The sequence below is a fragment of the Schistosoma mansoni genome, chromosome W (assembly GCF_000237925.1).
Source record: "Schistosoma mansoni strain Puerto Rico chromosome W, complete genome".
NCBI classification, from domain to species: Eukaryota; Metazoa; Platyhelminthes; class Trematoda; order Strigeidida; family Schistosomatidae; genus Schistosoma; species Schistosoma mansoni.
In genome coordinates this window covers 35,960,831-35,978,173 of record NC_031502.1, presented here as the reverse complement: position 1 = coordinate 35,978,173, position 17,343 = coordinate 35,960,831, and the positions used below count along the sequence as shown (strand labels likewise).

General features: G+C 36.7%; 1 protein-coding gene across 1 annotated transcript; it reads right to left on the bottom strand.

Moving 5' to 3' along the window:
- Positions 1-338: 338 nt before the first annotated feature.
- Smp_210890 (putative inorganic pyrophosphatase) lies at positions 339-10,848 on the bottom strand (the record flags this gene model as incomplete). The annotated part of the gene is made up of 8 exons (XM_018789524.1): positions 339-373; positions 2,939-3,051; positions 4,122-4,207; positions 6,571-6,657; positions 6,992-7,032; positions 7,071-7,133; positions 9,064-9,447; positions 10,668-10,848. The coding sequence occupies 8 exons, from the start codon at positions 10,846-10,848 to the stop codon at positions 339-341; spliced, it is 990 nt and encodes a 329-aa protein (XP_018654959.1).
- Between the last annotated feature and the right edge of the window lie 6,495 nt (positions 10,849-17,343).

The window sequence follows — 17,343 nt, the reverse complement described above, 5'->3', positions numbered from 1 at the left end:
GGAAACACAAAAACTACAGAAATAAAATTCAATTTAGTCAATTAGGTTACGCCTATATACTTCAATTGTTTAAGGGGGAAAAAGAAGAATTCATTCCCAAACATATGTGTATATTTGTATAACTTTAACTGAACTAATTTTTTAAAAAAACATATCAATAGACCTATACAGACGAGTATTTAGGGTTACAACCAAAAAAGGTAAATAACAGTCATACGCTGAGTTTTTTTTTATTAAATACTATAAGATGAGTAGATTTTGATTTGCAATTATCTTTTGTGGAGTGGACCATGATTAGTTCACAACGATGATTATAATAGTCGACCATTGAAGCAGAATTAAATATTTGGGTTGCAAAAATGCCATTGATCAACTAAAATTTAAGAGAGTAATACAATAAACTCATTTATACTACTATTAACGCCCGTACAAAATCATTATATTTGAAAGTAAGGGATTGAAAGCAAAATTATTCAAATGACTAAAACTAGTAAGTAAAATGAAATCAATGAATACTAGTTACTTTGAAATTCGAAAAGAAAATATGAATACTGGAAACAACAACCTTGTTACCAGTATTCCAAAATACTATTTGCAGGAATTACTTCGAAGGACTTCCAATGTTTAGTTTAAATGTGGTGATTCGTTTTACAGACAAACCGATGGCGTAGAGATGGGAGTCATTACTCACAGCACTTCCACCTGACTTTCTTGTGGTCATGTTAGACAAAGCTATACATAGATCAACAGTTGATAGTTTAATAGCTATCATCAATCAGTTAAGTTTACAATAGAATCCAATTCCTGGATTTTCTATTGAAAAAGAAACCTGATGGTGCTATACGTAGATCAATATATAAAAATTCAGTCAAGAATACGCAGTACAAGTATGTCAAAAGTTGGGTCACATTGAAACAGAAGAGAAAGATGGTCCACTATTTATCTAGGAGAGCTAAACGAATCGGTACTGGTGATCCGGTTGACATAGAACTTGATTAACTTCAGATGTCTACTTAGGTTCATTGATAAGAATCTAGTGTCGGAATAACAACGTGAATATTTAGAGAACCAAAGAAGATCCTTTTTATGAACACTCAATTTAAACGAAATACTGTGACAAAGATTCAGAGATCTCTGAAAAGACTCTATTCCACTGAACTTTGCGTTGTCTATTCTAGTTGTCCTTTGATTCGTAGTCATGTGAAAGTCAAGCTTAGCCCTTGAGCCACATCAACATACATTTACAAGTTCACTTGCTTTTGTGGAAGTCATGATGACAGCACAATCAAAGTAACTTTAAATGAACCTCTGAGCAATACCCCACATGATTATCAACCGGATTACGAGAATCAACCAATAGTTTAATTCCCGAACATCCCACAAATATTGTCATGATGCTTCACTAAGATCCTCCTTCAGAGTTATTCATACAGTGAAACGAGCTAGTTCAAGTGCAATTAAAATCAGAAACGTATGTACCATAGAGGGTTTTGAAATCTACCAACTACAATCTAATCTCTATGCACAAAAGCAACAAGTTAGATCTACTTTGACCTCCCTATTTATCATAGTTAATAATCCTGTTATCATTATTGTACTATTTCTTAAACATTACTAATGAACTGTTATTACACTTATTTGTTCAGCTTTTCACATTTGTGACATGAACAGTTATCTGCCATCTACGTTTTTAAAAGTATTTCATCAACCGTTATATCATTATGTAACCTATGTTTCATACTTGAAATTTCAAACAATTTATAACGCGAAATTACTCTCTAGTTACAGTTTCTTAGTATTCTTCAAGTCAACGATTATTTTCCATCCGTAATTATTTGATAATTGAAAACAGTTTCGGTCACTACTCTAAAGAATGCAATACTGATCTATTTTATTATAAACTTGGATAGACTAATTAACTATAAGACTATACAAATTTAATAAATCATAGAAAAGGAAATATTTTTCGATGAATTGTCTTTAGTTATATCTACAATGCAAATCTTTATACTATTCAGATATCTTATGATATTTCGACAATTTTAGCGTGGTCTCCATCTACCCTAATGTGTTATTCCGGCTAGCATTAGAATATTAGTGAAGGGCTATGGGGGGCCAGATCAAGACAAAGTATTAGTTTATAAAATCACTGACTATTTTTAAATACACAGGGTCCATAAAATAGTCATTAATCAGGAATATAGACTTAAGATTATATGGTTCAAAACCGATTGGAGTACAACAAATGCACTCATTTTTATTTTCTTTTGAATTTCAAGATTAGTAGAATTCCATATTTTTAATTCTGCGATTTTATTTGTCACTTCTGAACTACCTTCTCTGTCTTTAATTTTACACTAGTTTGGGTATAATTAATTTCTTTACGCTTTCTTCAGTAGTTTGTTCTTCAGTTGTATTGAGACAAATCACGGTAACTTGGATTAATACACATTTGTACCAGGTCCTATGTTGGGAGATTATTCTAATCTACAATTAACAATATACCGACAGCTAGCATGTAATCCAGCTTCATCTCAAACTTATTGGCAACAATGGTTAGAGTTTATCTAGTAACCTTTCATGTCGGTGAAGACTTCAGTATTTATTGAAGAGTATTCACTAAAGACTACAACATTACGTGAATTTACACATTAACTATGTAGGGAACAATAATTATGTATAAAGCTATACCACTGTTAATCTTTTTTATCATTGGAGATATGAAATGGATTATGAATGAATAAAAGATACTTGGTTTTAACTATCAGCGATAATTAAATCCAAAACTTGGTTGAAAATGGCATCAAACAATCATGTGACTACCGAGCAGTAACACTTACATATCCAGGTAACTAGACAGTACTGTAGTGTATCTTAAGAGATCCTTTGAAAAACATTTAGCAAGCAAGCATTCATGGAAAAAACTACAAAAACTTACTCGCTTGATCCGTTGGTTCACTTCCGCGTGTAAAAGCGTCGTGCTTCTGCAAAGCATCGAGAAAATCTTCTTTTGATACCATGTAGGGACTTCCTTTCACAGTAACATTTGCTCTAATTATTAAATTCACGAAAGCATTGTCTATTATCTAGGAAAATGGACGAGATTTTATTTTTCGTGCATATACTTACGCACAAATCTACCAAGAATATAGGCTTTAATTGGACGTATCTCAAAAGTTGAGTACGTCCAAAAACTTGCGAATGGGAAGAAATAAGTAATCTGAGAAAGGTCCAATGATGTAACGGTAAAAAATCATATGGGGAAAAGCTGTTTACCATCTGCACAATTTCGAATTCGAAATAGATTAATTTGCTAAATAGGTATTAAAGGGTATGGATCATCGGATAGTGACCATGCAAGAATAACTCTACACATTTAGTGAGGTAGAAACCAACATGTGAAATTCGAAGTTCAATTCGCCTGTGTTTACACAATGGGACAGTTCCAAGTAAATACAGAAGCGATGTGAAATCTGGTCTGCGATACAAACATTCAAAGTTTATGTGTTATGTTGGGATTATTAACTAATAGACTCGACTGAGATCTCTGTAAAAAAATCCATTAGGTAACTAAGAGTTATGATGTAAAATTCCGCGATTTAGAAACTATAAGACAAAACCATCTAAAAAATAAACTCCCAAATTTTTGTCATTGATAATAGTGTCCGTAAAATAACTGGAGACTATTTTTAAGCCATCCCATAGTTTAGACGTTACAAATACTTGAATTATGGCTAACAGTGGGGTATGAGGCAACCGTTTTGTCCTATTGGGGACTCGTCAGCTAAATGTATCTTTATCCCAGAGTTGATATTTATAAAAACTAGGACCCAGTACCTAATGAAAAGACAATGTCGTGGCAATCCTCTCAGAATACACATATGCTAATACAGATCAATTAATAGCAGTTCATAATATCAACAAGAAGATACTAGTTTTTAGCAATATAAAGTAGTTTTTGCTGTAATTATAAAAACATACATAGTGATTGGGATTGTGAGTCCGGTTTTTTAAAAGATGTAACATCCTCTTATTATGATCGTAATGCAAAATGTTATAGGAATCAAGCTTGAGAAAGTTGGTTGAGTCCAAGTCAAGATAATAAAGCCAAATTAACTAACCGTATGATAGAACCAGCTTCAACTTTGGTAGATATCAGTTTCTGCCACTGTTCATGTGTTTGGGAGATAATTTTTGTGGCGAATTCCTTGAACATATAGAATGAGGCAATAAAACAGAAGAATGAGGTAAATAAGCGAAAGGCAGTAAATTCACAAAACCATGAAGAATAAATCAGATTACTATCATCATTCATTCTACAATAAAAAAATCTAGAATATATGTTAATAACTTTACTGTTGTCAATTAGTAAAGATGTGTTGTGGTTTATTGGCTTCTGGTTAGTTGGTCATGAGCAAGAACTTAATTTCATTATTATTATCCTTATAACAGCATAGCATGGATTCAAATTATCTCAACAGGTTCACAATAATAAGGGTGCCAGTAAAAGGGCGACTATTAAAAGCGCAAGCATTAATACGAGTGACCATCCAAGGGGCACTTATTAATAAAAACAAGCATCGAAAGGAGAAATACAATTTTTGAAAGTTTGAAATAGGGTCGGTTAACCGTCTGTCCTTTTGCGTCTACGACCAACCAATAACGTAGTTCATTGAACTTTCAATGAAGAGCCTACTTTCGACAAATACAGTAATTTTTCGAATATAGTAATAATTTGTTATTCTCATAACTATAGTCATGCTATCTCATACATCTATTTAGAACAGTCAAGCTAAGAATCTAGTTAACCTGCTTAATAATTAATGTAAGATTCAACAGTAGTGCGGTTTAAAAACAATGTATCTTTCCACTTACTATGGAACATAATTTAGATACGCTATTCAAAATCCAACTACTATAAGTGATCGACAGATATCTATCACTGAACACGTGCTACCTGGTGGAACAGGCTATTCAAATGTTAATTATATGTTTGACGTGATACTCATTCATATTTTTATTGTCAGAAAAGCCATCAGACGTTAGTATTAGTGTTTTATTAAGAATAGAACAATGGTGATGAATCATTTTCCAAATATAGAATATCAGAACCTTTTAATTTAAAACTACCTTAACTAATTATGCAACGTTATCACGAAAGCTTAGGATTACCAGATGAATGATTATCCCATCGTACATAAATACAAAAACTACAATATTATGGTTTATCCTGAAAATATCATAAGCTTTGGTCTGGAATATACGCATGTAAAAACTATTCCGATGAATGTTTAAGCTGAATCAGATGTTTTCGAGAAATCACATACATGTAAGATTGTTTGAAAAATACGATTTGCAAAATATGTTGCATGGTTATTAAATTTATAACGCTTAAAATTTTATGTAGTGACAAGTTCAGCAGTCTGGTTTTCGGAGAATCCATTTAACCCATCTCTCATAAAACGTGTTATGCTCCGATAAGGATAATGAATGGTAACTTTGGGACCTATTTATGAACCGATACTGTGCATATATTTTTATTGCATAATTGTTAACTAACTAAGCAATTCATGTTCATGTCCCTCTTATTATAGGCTTTATTTTGACCTATGAACTATTTTATGATTTACCGTTCTTGAGTTATACCCAGTCTATCAATTACTATCTCCCTTATTCACAGCCACTTTTGGATGGATATTGTACAAATGTTATTTTCTATTTTCATGGTACGATGTGGTCTGTTTGAATGTTATATAAACTCAGAATGTTTGGAATGATTGGTTCACACCGCAGAGGCTGAAATTAGTGTCTGCACTTAACTGGCTGGGCTAGGCAGGAAACAGGACCGACAAGTACCCTAGACTACTCGTACGGGTTCCGTGTGTCATTGGTCCGATCGATAAATCACTGCACTCTAATTGGCGGTATTACCACGTTATACATTAACAGGGCATCCAGGCGGTCACAAGTTATAACCGAATGTTTATTACTACCTGAAGAAAATAACTGTCTAGAAATAATACTCGGTTATTTACGTGATCAAAATCGGCACTCTAAAAAAGTGACAAGTTAAGTAAATTTTTATGGACAGTTTGAAGAATACCTAGCTTAACTAAAAAGATCAGTGTTTTCGCTGTTTTATTCAGATCAATTTTAACAAAAATGAATGTAGTTTATTGATTCTAATAAAGTTCTAAGGTCTTCTGAAAGAGAGGTCTGGGAAAAGTAGAATTTATGTTAAAATGATGTGTGAAAATGATCTTTTAGCTGAAAAATTCAACCTTCAACAGCTGGGTCGCATGTACAAGCATGGTTATATCTATATCGTTGCAAACAGACAGGTAGTGTGACTAATATTAACACAAAAAAGTATGGTTTAAGTTTGGGTACATGAAGTTTTACTTGGTTCCTGTGACTTGCTTACTATCAACAGTTCCGACAACAGATATAAAAGTGAATCCAACGGGTGGTTTCGATTACGTCCGTCATGCAAACTGATATGAATTATAAAAGAAAATTATAGTGTAAACAAACACTGTAGTAAAATAAGAAGACCAATGGCAAGTTTACTTTGTTCTTGAACTCTCCATTGAAGGCAAATGTATTTTCGGGCTTTCCTGTAGGAACCTTGTAGTACTTAAACCAGTCTCGTGTAGCCTACAAGAGAAACAGAAAAATGTGGACTTAACAAATTACCGCGGAAAACAAGTGATAAATGGTGAAGATCATGCTACTAAAATATTAAAAAATGGTCCAGCTAACCAATAAACAGGTTATCCTTATGGGCTAAGATAACACAAACAATCATGACTAAAATTTATATAGCACGGCAGGCTACGATATTCAGAGTCAAAAACATTCAATTAAATCAACCTTTCAGATAACATTCGATTTTCTACTTATTATGACAGTACTTGGAGTGTGAAACTATTCATGTTTGTGGCCAAGTCATAATGAATTATTTACAGAAAAAAACTACATGAAAACTAACCTTCAGAAGTCCCGGCATATGAGTATCCACATCATGAATGTCTTTTATAAAATAAAATTTTAGGTCAATTTGTACTAACCATTTAGTTTATCAGCCATTGGATCAGCTGCATTTATAACTATAACTTTCCAGTCAGTTTCACCTGCAAATAGAAAAGTTAGGTCACTAAGAGGTGTTAACATTCAGATAAATTAATGGTAGCAATTACATACTTATGGAAAGTTAGAGATTTGTTTCAGTGTGGCGATAATTTCATAGATGTGACTGTATTAGTTATAAAAAACAATACCTCAATTGTCTATAGACTACGTTTGAATATACTCAAGTCGCAAATCTTTAACAAGCTTACCTTTCTTCTAAATAGAACTGCACCGAAGCACGATGAAGTGCGAGTAAACAATGCTGTTTTTGTGGATACCTAGCTTTCTGCTCTCACATGGCCACGCGTATACAGCCTCTGCCAGGGAAGTCCTACTCACTGCCTTCTAGCGGCATTCCTGTTGTTTACGAAATTGAGAGGACGAAAAGCGAATATCTGGCGATTTAACCGGGTTGGTGGACACGGAAAGTTCACCTAGGGGAGTTGGAAAACCCTGATTCCAAACCAATGGTGCAAATGGGCTCCAGTATCCTGAAGGAACAAATGGCGTATGAACCGATTGTTGGTCACCGGCTACCATGGGAATGCATCTCCTTATAATGCTCTACTGCCTTGTGGATCAGATCTTTAGGTCAAAGGCTGAGGGTGTGACCCCCTAAGAAAACCAACTGCTTCGGTCTGGGCACTCGGGCAGTACCATGGCCCAGACATAAATTAAATGTCTTGTGTGGCGCACATGTATTCGGTGCCCCTTTGTACCAATATTTATTTGTTCAAATAAATAAATAAGCTTTCTACTCAACTTGACAAACGTAGATGCGAGCATTGTTGGAATCTGACCACACTTGTACTTTATTTTCAGATCCGCTGTTATTACTACGTCTAAACGTCAGTTTGAAAATTGTCGTTTAAGCTTCAAACAGGTACAATGCTACACTAATGTTACACATGTTAGTTTAGGTCACAAATTACTTCATATAAGTGACCTAAATTAACATTCCAGGACTCACATAAATCGAATGAAGAAGTGTGATGTATATAAATTTGGTGACTTCTTGTAACAATGTTTATTGAAATAAATGAGAAAAATCATTACATATTTGGATATTTCTGTAAGTGTAATTGTGATCCGAGCAGTGCGCTTTCATCAGTGAAATATCATGCAGTTTAATTTATTGTTATATTTTTATTTTATTTAAACACATAAATATTGGTACAAGGAAGCACCAGATAAATATGCGCCGCACAAATCTCATTCGATTTTTGTGAGGGCTGTGATACTGCTCAGGTGCCCAGACTGAAGCAGGTGGTTTTCTTAGGGGACCACACCCGGAGCCTTTGACCTAAAGGTCTATTCCACAAGGCAGTGGAGCATCGTAAGGAGATGCAGTCCCATGGTAGCCGGTGACCAACAGTTGGTTCATACGCCATTCGTTCCTTCAGGATCCTGGAGCCCATGTGCACCATTGGTTTGGAATCAGGGTTTTCCAACTCCCCTAGGTGGACTAGCCTTGTCCACCAACCCGGTTAAAGCTCCGGACATTCGCTTTTCGTCCTCTCATTCTTGTGAACAACACCCCCGCCACGAGAAGGCAGTGAGTAGGACTTCCCTGGCAGAGGCTATATATTCGCGTGGCCATATGAGAGCATTTCGAGAGGGAGAGCAGACTCTCCCCACTCTCGGCCGTACCAGGGCATTTGGGGGCTTATTGTTATAAGCTTTAATGTTAGTTTTTAATGTAGTTTTAAAAGACCAGAATATTTGTTTTTTATACCAGGGTTGTTAAGCGAAAGATTTGAAAACAGTAAGAAAAAATGGTACCAGTAAAGGAGGGGAAGCTCATGTAGTACGAGTGCGAAAATAATCCCTCTGTGCTGAAACTTACTTAGACGGTTTAAGAACTTAAGTTTTTATAAACAGTAAAAGGAAACTTTTAGTGATGCAAGTCAAGAGGAACGATGATAAACTAACCTTCATCTATCATTGCCAATATGCCTAATACTTTGACAGGTATTATTGATCCAGGAGGCCATATTTTCGAACCTATTTCACACACATCAATAGGATCGTTATCTCCTTTAGCTTTAGTATTTTCATCTACATGGTTTGGATCTTCCCATGTTTGAGGTAGGGCACCATAATTCCAGATATAACCTTTATGTGGAAATACATTATTTACATAGCGCAGTTTATTATTTTTAACATCTTGTTTGATAGGATTCATAAGTTCTTCTTTGCAAATTTCCATTTTTGCATTTGTCCAGCGAGGTATCTCAACTATCATATTGTAATAGTTATTTGTATCCGTTAACAATGGGACATCATGAAAACATGAAATAGGAGACTCGCCATGAGCTAGAGAAGGGAAAAACATTATATAATGTAATTCTAATCTTCCCATGTGAGTGATCAGTAAAAATCAAAACCCTATTTAGTATTGATGATAGTAGCTAAGCTTTTAACTACCAGACTAAAACTCCATAGTGGAAAATGGTTGATGAGTTAATAAATCACCAAAATCATGACTGTTTAGCATCTATAACCATTTTATACTACCATACACTTCTGTTCATTTGTGCTGCATAAGGACCAATAAACAACAACACATTTACTTATGCTGTGCTAATGCATGTTACCAACGTTTAGAACGTTTGGCTATCAAAAACCTAGTTATTCAGTGACTACATTATTTATGTGTGCAAAATAACTAGTAACTCACAACTGTTGGAAATCAAAAGGAGGTCAATACGATGCATTATGATAAATTGAATGTGCTACAATCAGTGACCTTATATATTATCAAATATAGCACAGAAAGTGAAAGCCAATGAAAATCCTACCAAAGTTTTCATTTACATTCCTCGCCAAACTAGATGGATTATTTTGAGGACAAGGATAGTTTGGCTACTTTTCAAAATGAATTATATTGTATGGAAAATACTAACCCTGTCTGTTTAATGACTCTCTGCATGAGATTACCTTTAAAAAGCTTTTGTTCAGCTTTATGCATCGAACCTCGATTTGATCAACTGAATAAAGACCACAATTTCGCTACTGCACGATAACTCTTCAAGGTTTTAGGAATCATATACTCATAATCAGAAGTTTCTGGCCAGAAAGATGCATTTCAGTTTTTGCGAGTTTACTGTCTTCGATAGCAAAGCTACGAAAAAACCTGCTTTTTAACATTTCACTATTATTCTCAAATGATAGTCAGATCAATCCTTAGCTTCATGACGTTCACGTGCCAAGCTTAGTTTTTTCCAGAAGAAAGTTATGGCCTGAAAGTATCTTAGTCCTAGTATACGTTTCAAATGGTCTACTACGAGGAAATCGACAAATACCAGTATGGACAGTAGGTAGTGGTGTGGTCACTCAGCGTCACTAGACGTCGGTAGTCAGTGTTAGTGAATGTGAGTAAACATATTCCAACCGAAGTCAGTGAAAAATAAACGTTGACAATAATTTCGGTGAGAATTTAATAGCCATAATTTCTTTACATCGAAATACTATGGTACTGCGTACTTCGAAAAAAAATTTCGTTGAGTACGTCTTAATGTACGTAAGAAACTCACTGAGGAAAATCCTATAAGATGTAGAGTGGGAAGTCCCACGTTCTACTGGCACGACAGAACTCATTGCTAAACTCGACACAGCCACGCCCAAACGTCGGAAAAAACTTCTGAACATTGCGCCGTCCCAAACGACCTTAAAACAATAGCATATTAAAATAAATTTTAGTTTCAATCTCAGCATGAAAAATATATGAGGTTAGTTAACTTGTAATCGTCCTGACAATAGTAAAATCTCAGAAGACCTAGTCTTTTTTGAAAGTGTAGACAGATTGAGCTCCAGTCACATGTTAAGGTAATGAATTCCATTCATTGATGATACGATAGGAAAGTCGATAACCAGATGACAGATAATTTGTTCTAAGAAAACAAAAAGGATGGAGTCATACCAGATGTAAATTTATCACTGAGTAATCTGTAATCAAATAACCTCTGTTCATCTTTATGGATTAGGTCTAGTTTAGACAGTCGAACATCATACGGAAGCCTCGCTATTCCAAGAACCAGCTTAGCTGCTGCCCTCAGGACCTTTTCCAAAAAAACACTGTCTTTTTTAGGCAGCAGCTAGCCGCTTGCATGCAGTATTCGAGTTTAGGACACACGAATACTGTACACGGACTCAAAGAGATTATATCATCTACATGGCTAAAGGTTCTACACATTGATTATGGAGTTCCGGACCTTTGGTAACTATCGCACAGCAGTATGCAGTAGTTTTAAAGTCTTGTCTAACGATTACTCTTAAGTCACTGTATATCTGGAAAACAGATGGCGTAATGATATTCACCGTGTACGTATCCTTACTTGTCGGCAACTACCGAAATTTTGGGCCATTCAGATCATTTCTGTAGGTCATCTTGAAGCTCCGAACAATCTTCATATTTTATCTTTCCACACACCTTGGCGTAATCAGCAAAATAAAATAACTGACGTTGTAAGGACAGGAAGGTCATTTACAAAAGGGAGGAACAACACTGGCCCCAAGCACAGTCTCCCAGTTACACAAATTTAAGTTCACCTGTACACTTTCTTGACACCAAGCCAGGAAGTCATTTCTCCATATCATTAAAATGACTTTCATCCCGATTTCAACTTGAATAAAACCAAAACAGACATGAATGCAGAGTGATATGAATTCAAAATATTTCGTGCTTTCCCATCAGATGCTTATAGCCACATGTGTGTTGAAAGTTTACATTGATGTATGATATAGTGCAAAAAAGTTGACATTAGTGAAAAGAATTGAAATGAGTGAGGTTGTCAATGATAACTCTAGACATATGTACAGGAATAGGTCAGAGGTCATTTGGTGTCAGAATCCAAAAGAACATAAGGGTTGGGTGATGCAGTATTTAAGTAGGGTTCAGAAACATATGAGATAAATTGTGTTATAATTTTAGAGGTGAAGAAGGGTTTACATAAAATTCCTGGAATAAAATAACTGATAAGATGGGTATAGTAATAATTGGACAGGATTTGAGGGGTTTACATAAATCAAGGGAATTAAGTGAGTAGAAATGTATGAGTGAAGGCATAGTTTTGATGTACATGAAATAAGAATTTGGCAAGGGAACATCACATAGAAAATATAGACAATGACGAAAAGTGACTTACTTACTTACTCCTGTTACCCCTCGTCGAGGAGCATAGGCCGCTCACTAGCATTCTCCATCCAACTCTGTCCTGGGCCTTCCTTTCCAGTTCTTTCCAGTTGTTATTCATCCTTTTCGTATCTGCTTTATTTCCCGACGCAATGTGTTCTTTGGCCTTCCTCTTTTCCGCTTCCCTTCCGGATTCCAAGTTAGGGATTGCCTTGTAAAGCACATTGATGATTTCCTTAATGTATGTCCTGTCCACTTCCAACGTCTTTTCCTAATTTCCTCCTCAGCTGGAAGCTGGTTTGTCCTCTCCCATAAAACGCTGTTGCTGATAGTATCCAGCCAATGGATGTTGAGTATTTTGCGTAGATAACTGTTTATAAATACTTGTATCTTCCTGATGATGGATGTAGTATTTCTCCACGTTTCAGCTCCATACAATAGGACTGTCTTGACGTTCACATTGAAGATTATGACTTTGAAATAAGTTGACAGTTGTTGTGAGTTCCATATGTTCTTCAATTGTAGAAATGCTGTCCTCGCTTTGCCAACGCTGTTGCTGTTGGTATCCGGCCAGTGAGTAGACAACTGTTCATAAATACTTGTACCTTCTTGATAATGGATTTAGTAGTTCTCCACGTTTCAGCTCCGTACAGTAGAACTTTCTTGACGTTTGTATTGAAGATTGTGACTTTGATAATAGTTGACAGTTGTTGTGAGTCCCATATGTTCTCCAAATGTAGGAATGCGGTCCTTGCTTTGCAAATCCTCGCCTTCACGCCTGCATTAGATCCTCCTTGTTCATCAATGATGCTTTCTAGATATGTGAAAGTTCCCACATCTTCCAGAGTCTCGCCATCAAGTGTGATTGGGTTGGTGTTTTCCGTGTTGTATTTGAAAATCTTGCTTTTTCCTTCGTGAATGTGGAGGTCTATCGATGCAGAGGCTGCTACTGCATTTGCTGTCCTCATCTGCATTTGTTCGTGTGTATGAGAGAGGAGGGCTAGGCCATCTAAAAAGTGATGTACCAGGGTGGTAAAAAGTTTGTTATTGTCTCTTTTTGGATACATAAATCAGGTTTCAGATTTTATTCGCTATTGCTACAGCGAACCGAAGAAACTCTGGGTTTCTTTGCCAGCTAACGATTCTGAAGTCTTTAGCAATTTCGATGGTGTGCCCCAACAGGAACTGTTATAATTCAGATAGACTCCACTCCAGGTAGTTTTGCGATGAATCTGTCTTTGTAATGTGCAGTATGAAGTTCGTGTTATTTTAATAACTAAGAAATGGAATTTACCGTCTACTTCATGTTCCGTAGTAAAATTTATATTCTTGTGTTATTTGCTAAACAGATTGAGTAATTTTATATAATGCTTATGATTGTTGCAGACAAGAAATGTGTGATCACTAAATCTGCAGCAGAGTGTCGTCCCATCGATTACGTGCTTGGGCTTCCTCTATTACAGATTTCTCATAAATATATCTACTAGAATTAGACCAAGAGGGCTACCCATGGCTACTTCACCAAGTTGACGGTACAACATCTTGCTGAACTGAAATTTGTTTTTGGTACACAGAAACATGTCTGTTCGAATCCATGAATTGACAAAGGCAGGAGTTCAGGATATTCACACATGATATCTACCGTTTCTTCCAAAGGGATCTTTGTGAAGAGAAACAAGACATCGAATTATACCATGGATTTGTCGAAAGCGTGAATGCTGTCACGCTTCTGTACAAATTCAAAACTATCCTCCAGACTGTATGGTGACAGTTCTTCTTGAGGATTAGCTCACAGCACCTACTTAGCCAGAGGGCGAATTTATAGAATGGCTATTTGGTTGTAGATAATATTGGTCTTATCGGGATCTTAGGTTTATGTATTTTAGGTTGAACGTATAAGATAATTGTAATCCCTTCAATTTGAGTTCATTATACGTTAGATTATGGATTGAATTTTTCTTCAAGAGTTCTTCCAACTTTTTCAAGAGACGCTTCTCAGTCGCATCTGTCAGGTCTTTCTGAGTACCACCGATGGCAAATTTCGTGAAGTCATTTAAAATGGACACTGCTTTGCTAACTTATTTGTCTCCGTTTTGGATGACTACGCAGTAATAACTAACAACAGAATAAATTCTGCGTTGAAGATGGCTTATCTATCAGCAAAACTGGCGACGTGTTTAGGGTATTCTATAGACTCCGTAACAAGTTCTTCTTAGTGCAACCTTCTGGACTTGCGAGGGTAGAGGCACAAATATTTTGAGCTTCCTAATAACAGGAGCCTGTCTCGTCATAACCCAGTAGCCTAAATGTCTCCCGAATTCTTCTCTTACGGAGAAGGATGAGGACCTCTTGATTTTCTTGATTTCCTCGGTGTAGTCCAAAGGATGTTTGGAGCAGTAACGTTAATGTACAAATACCTGAATACATCCCAAGTAGTTCCAGTCGGGGACTCTGGTCCTATTAACCAATCTACTGAGGATACTGAGTATACAATATGTTGTATATTTGCCTTCCAGACGTTTGGTCTGGCTTGAGGTGACGCATGCTCATTACCGAAGAAAACATGGAAATAAAGAACTAGAAGTGAATGTTCACTTTAACTAGTAGTTCTTCATGTTTCAGCTCCATACAGTAGGACTGTCTTGACGTTCACATTGAAGATTCTCACTTTGAAGTTAGTTTACAGTTGTTTGGAGTTCCATATGTTCTTCAATTGTGGGAATGCAGTCCTTGCTTTGCCAATATTCGCATTTACGTCTGCATCCGATCCTCTTTGTACATTAATGATGTTACCCACATACGTGAATGTTTACACATTTTCCATAGTTTCTCCATCAAGTGTGATTGGCTTGGCGTTCGCTGTGTTGTATTTGAGGATCTTGCTTTTTCCCTTTGTTTATGTTTAGACCTACTGCCACAGAGGCTCCTGCTTCACTGGCTATCATAGCATTCATTTGCTGGTATGCATGGAATAGAAAAGACAAGCAATCTTCGAAGTCCAAGCCTTCCAATAACATCCAAGCCAACCATTGTATTCCGTGCTCCATCTCAGATTTCGAGGTCTTCATAATCCAGTCAATCACCATGAGAAGGTGGAAGTGGGGGAGAGTGGACAGTCTTGTCTTACTCCGGTCCTTACTGGAAATGTATCTGTCAGCTGTTCTCCATGCACCACTTTGCACTGTAGTCCATAGTATGAGTTCCGGATATTGTTGACAATCTTTTCAGGAACTCTATAGTGTCGAAGAACCTTCCACAATGTTCTCCGGCCCACATTGTCAAACGCCTTCTCACAGTCGAGGAAATTGATGTGTAGTTATGAGTCACATTCAATTGATTGTCCAACGATGATCCATAGTGTCGCGATTCGGTCTGTGCACGACCGATTCTTACGGAATCCAGCCTGTTGATCTCGAAGTTTGGCGTCAACTGAATCTTTCATCCGGTTCAGCTACACTTTGTTCAAACCTTTTCAGGTACTGACAGTAGTGTTATGCCTCTGCAGTTCTCATATTTACTCAAATCTTTTTTCTTTGATATCATGAGAAGGTATCCATCTTTCCAGTTCGTCGGTGGTACTTGTTCTTCCTTTCAAGTCTTCCTGAATAGAACGTGGATCATGGCTACAGTTACTTCTGTGTCTGACTTCAATGCTTCAGCTGGTATATTATCAGGTCCTGCCGCTTTCCTGCTCTCGGTTTGTCTGACGGACATCCTGACTTCTTCGATCGTTGATGGAGTGACATCTATAGGAAGGTCTGTGTGTGCTGTTTCGATGTCCGGTGGATTCCATGGGCTGGTCTATTCAGCAGTTCCTCAAAGCATTCTGCCCATCTTTTCCTCTGTTCTTGAATCTCCGTGATTGTCTTCCCTTCGTTGTCCTTGACTGATCTCTGGTTTACTATATTTACCTGCTAGTTTCTTCGGTGTATCATATAGTTGTTCTATATTTCCTTCACTTGCAGCTTTTTCCGCAATCGTTGCTAGTTCTCCCATGTATTTCTGCTTGTCGGCCTTAATGCTATTTTTCACTTGCATGTTTGCTTCTTTGTACTCTGTTTGGGCCTTGACTTTCTGTGCTCATGTTCGACTGTTGTTAATAGCTGTCTTCTTGCTCTTCCTTTCTTGAATCTTGTCCAGGGTTCCCATAGAGATCCATTCGTTATCGTTATGCTTCTTGAGACCGCGTTTGTGTGGAAATATTGTTCCGCCTACAACCAATTTTCTGAATGCACACAGATTTGCACATTTTTCCCCATTTTCATTCTTCTCTCCCAGTCCATGTCGTCCCGTTATATCTTCACATTCTGTGTTGTTCACTCCGACTTAAGCATTTAGATCTCCCATCAGGATGGTGAGGTCCTTTCTTCAGCACTTAGCTATGATTGATTGCAACCTCGAGCAGAACTGATCATTATTGTCGTCGTTGCTATGATTGGTGGTGCATAACATTGGATCACATTCATTGTGATCCCCTCTTTCTTTGTTTTGAATGATGCTTTGATAATTCTGGATCCATGAGATTCTCATCCTACTAGTGCATTTCGTGCTTCTCTGGACAACATTAGAGTGACTCTCTGAGTGTGTGGAGCATTTTCTTCTTCGTGACCGGGGTACAGCAGCATCTCTCCTGTATCTAGCCTTCGCTTTCCAGCTTGTGTCCAATGGGTTTCGCTGATTCCGCTTACTGCCAAGTTGTATCTCCTCATTTCCATTGCTATTTGACTGATCTTCCCTGTCTCCCACATTGTCCAGACGTTCCATATACCTATAAAAATTGTTGCTCTGGTTGTTAGGAGCAATAAAGTAGAATATATTATAAAAAGTTTTTGTTAAGGGATTTTCATACACATTTACGCAAAGCTTTGAAACAGTATCCCACATATGAAAATTATGGTTTTCCCTATTTTAGTCAGGTGAAACATATGTAGCTTTGTGAATGTAGTTGTGGGTGGAAATATAGCTACTTATAACTACGTCGTTGGATGTAGATGGATCTTGTAGTGCCTCAATATTCTCTGTCACTTCTCTCAGTTCATACCGCCTCATGTGCCTGAATACTCGGTATTGTCTACGAC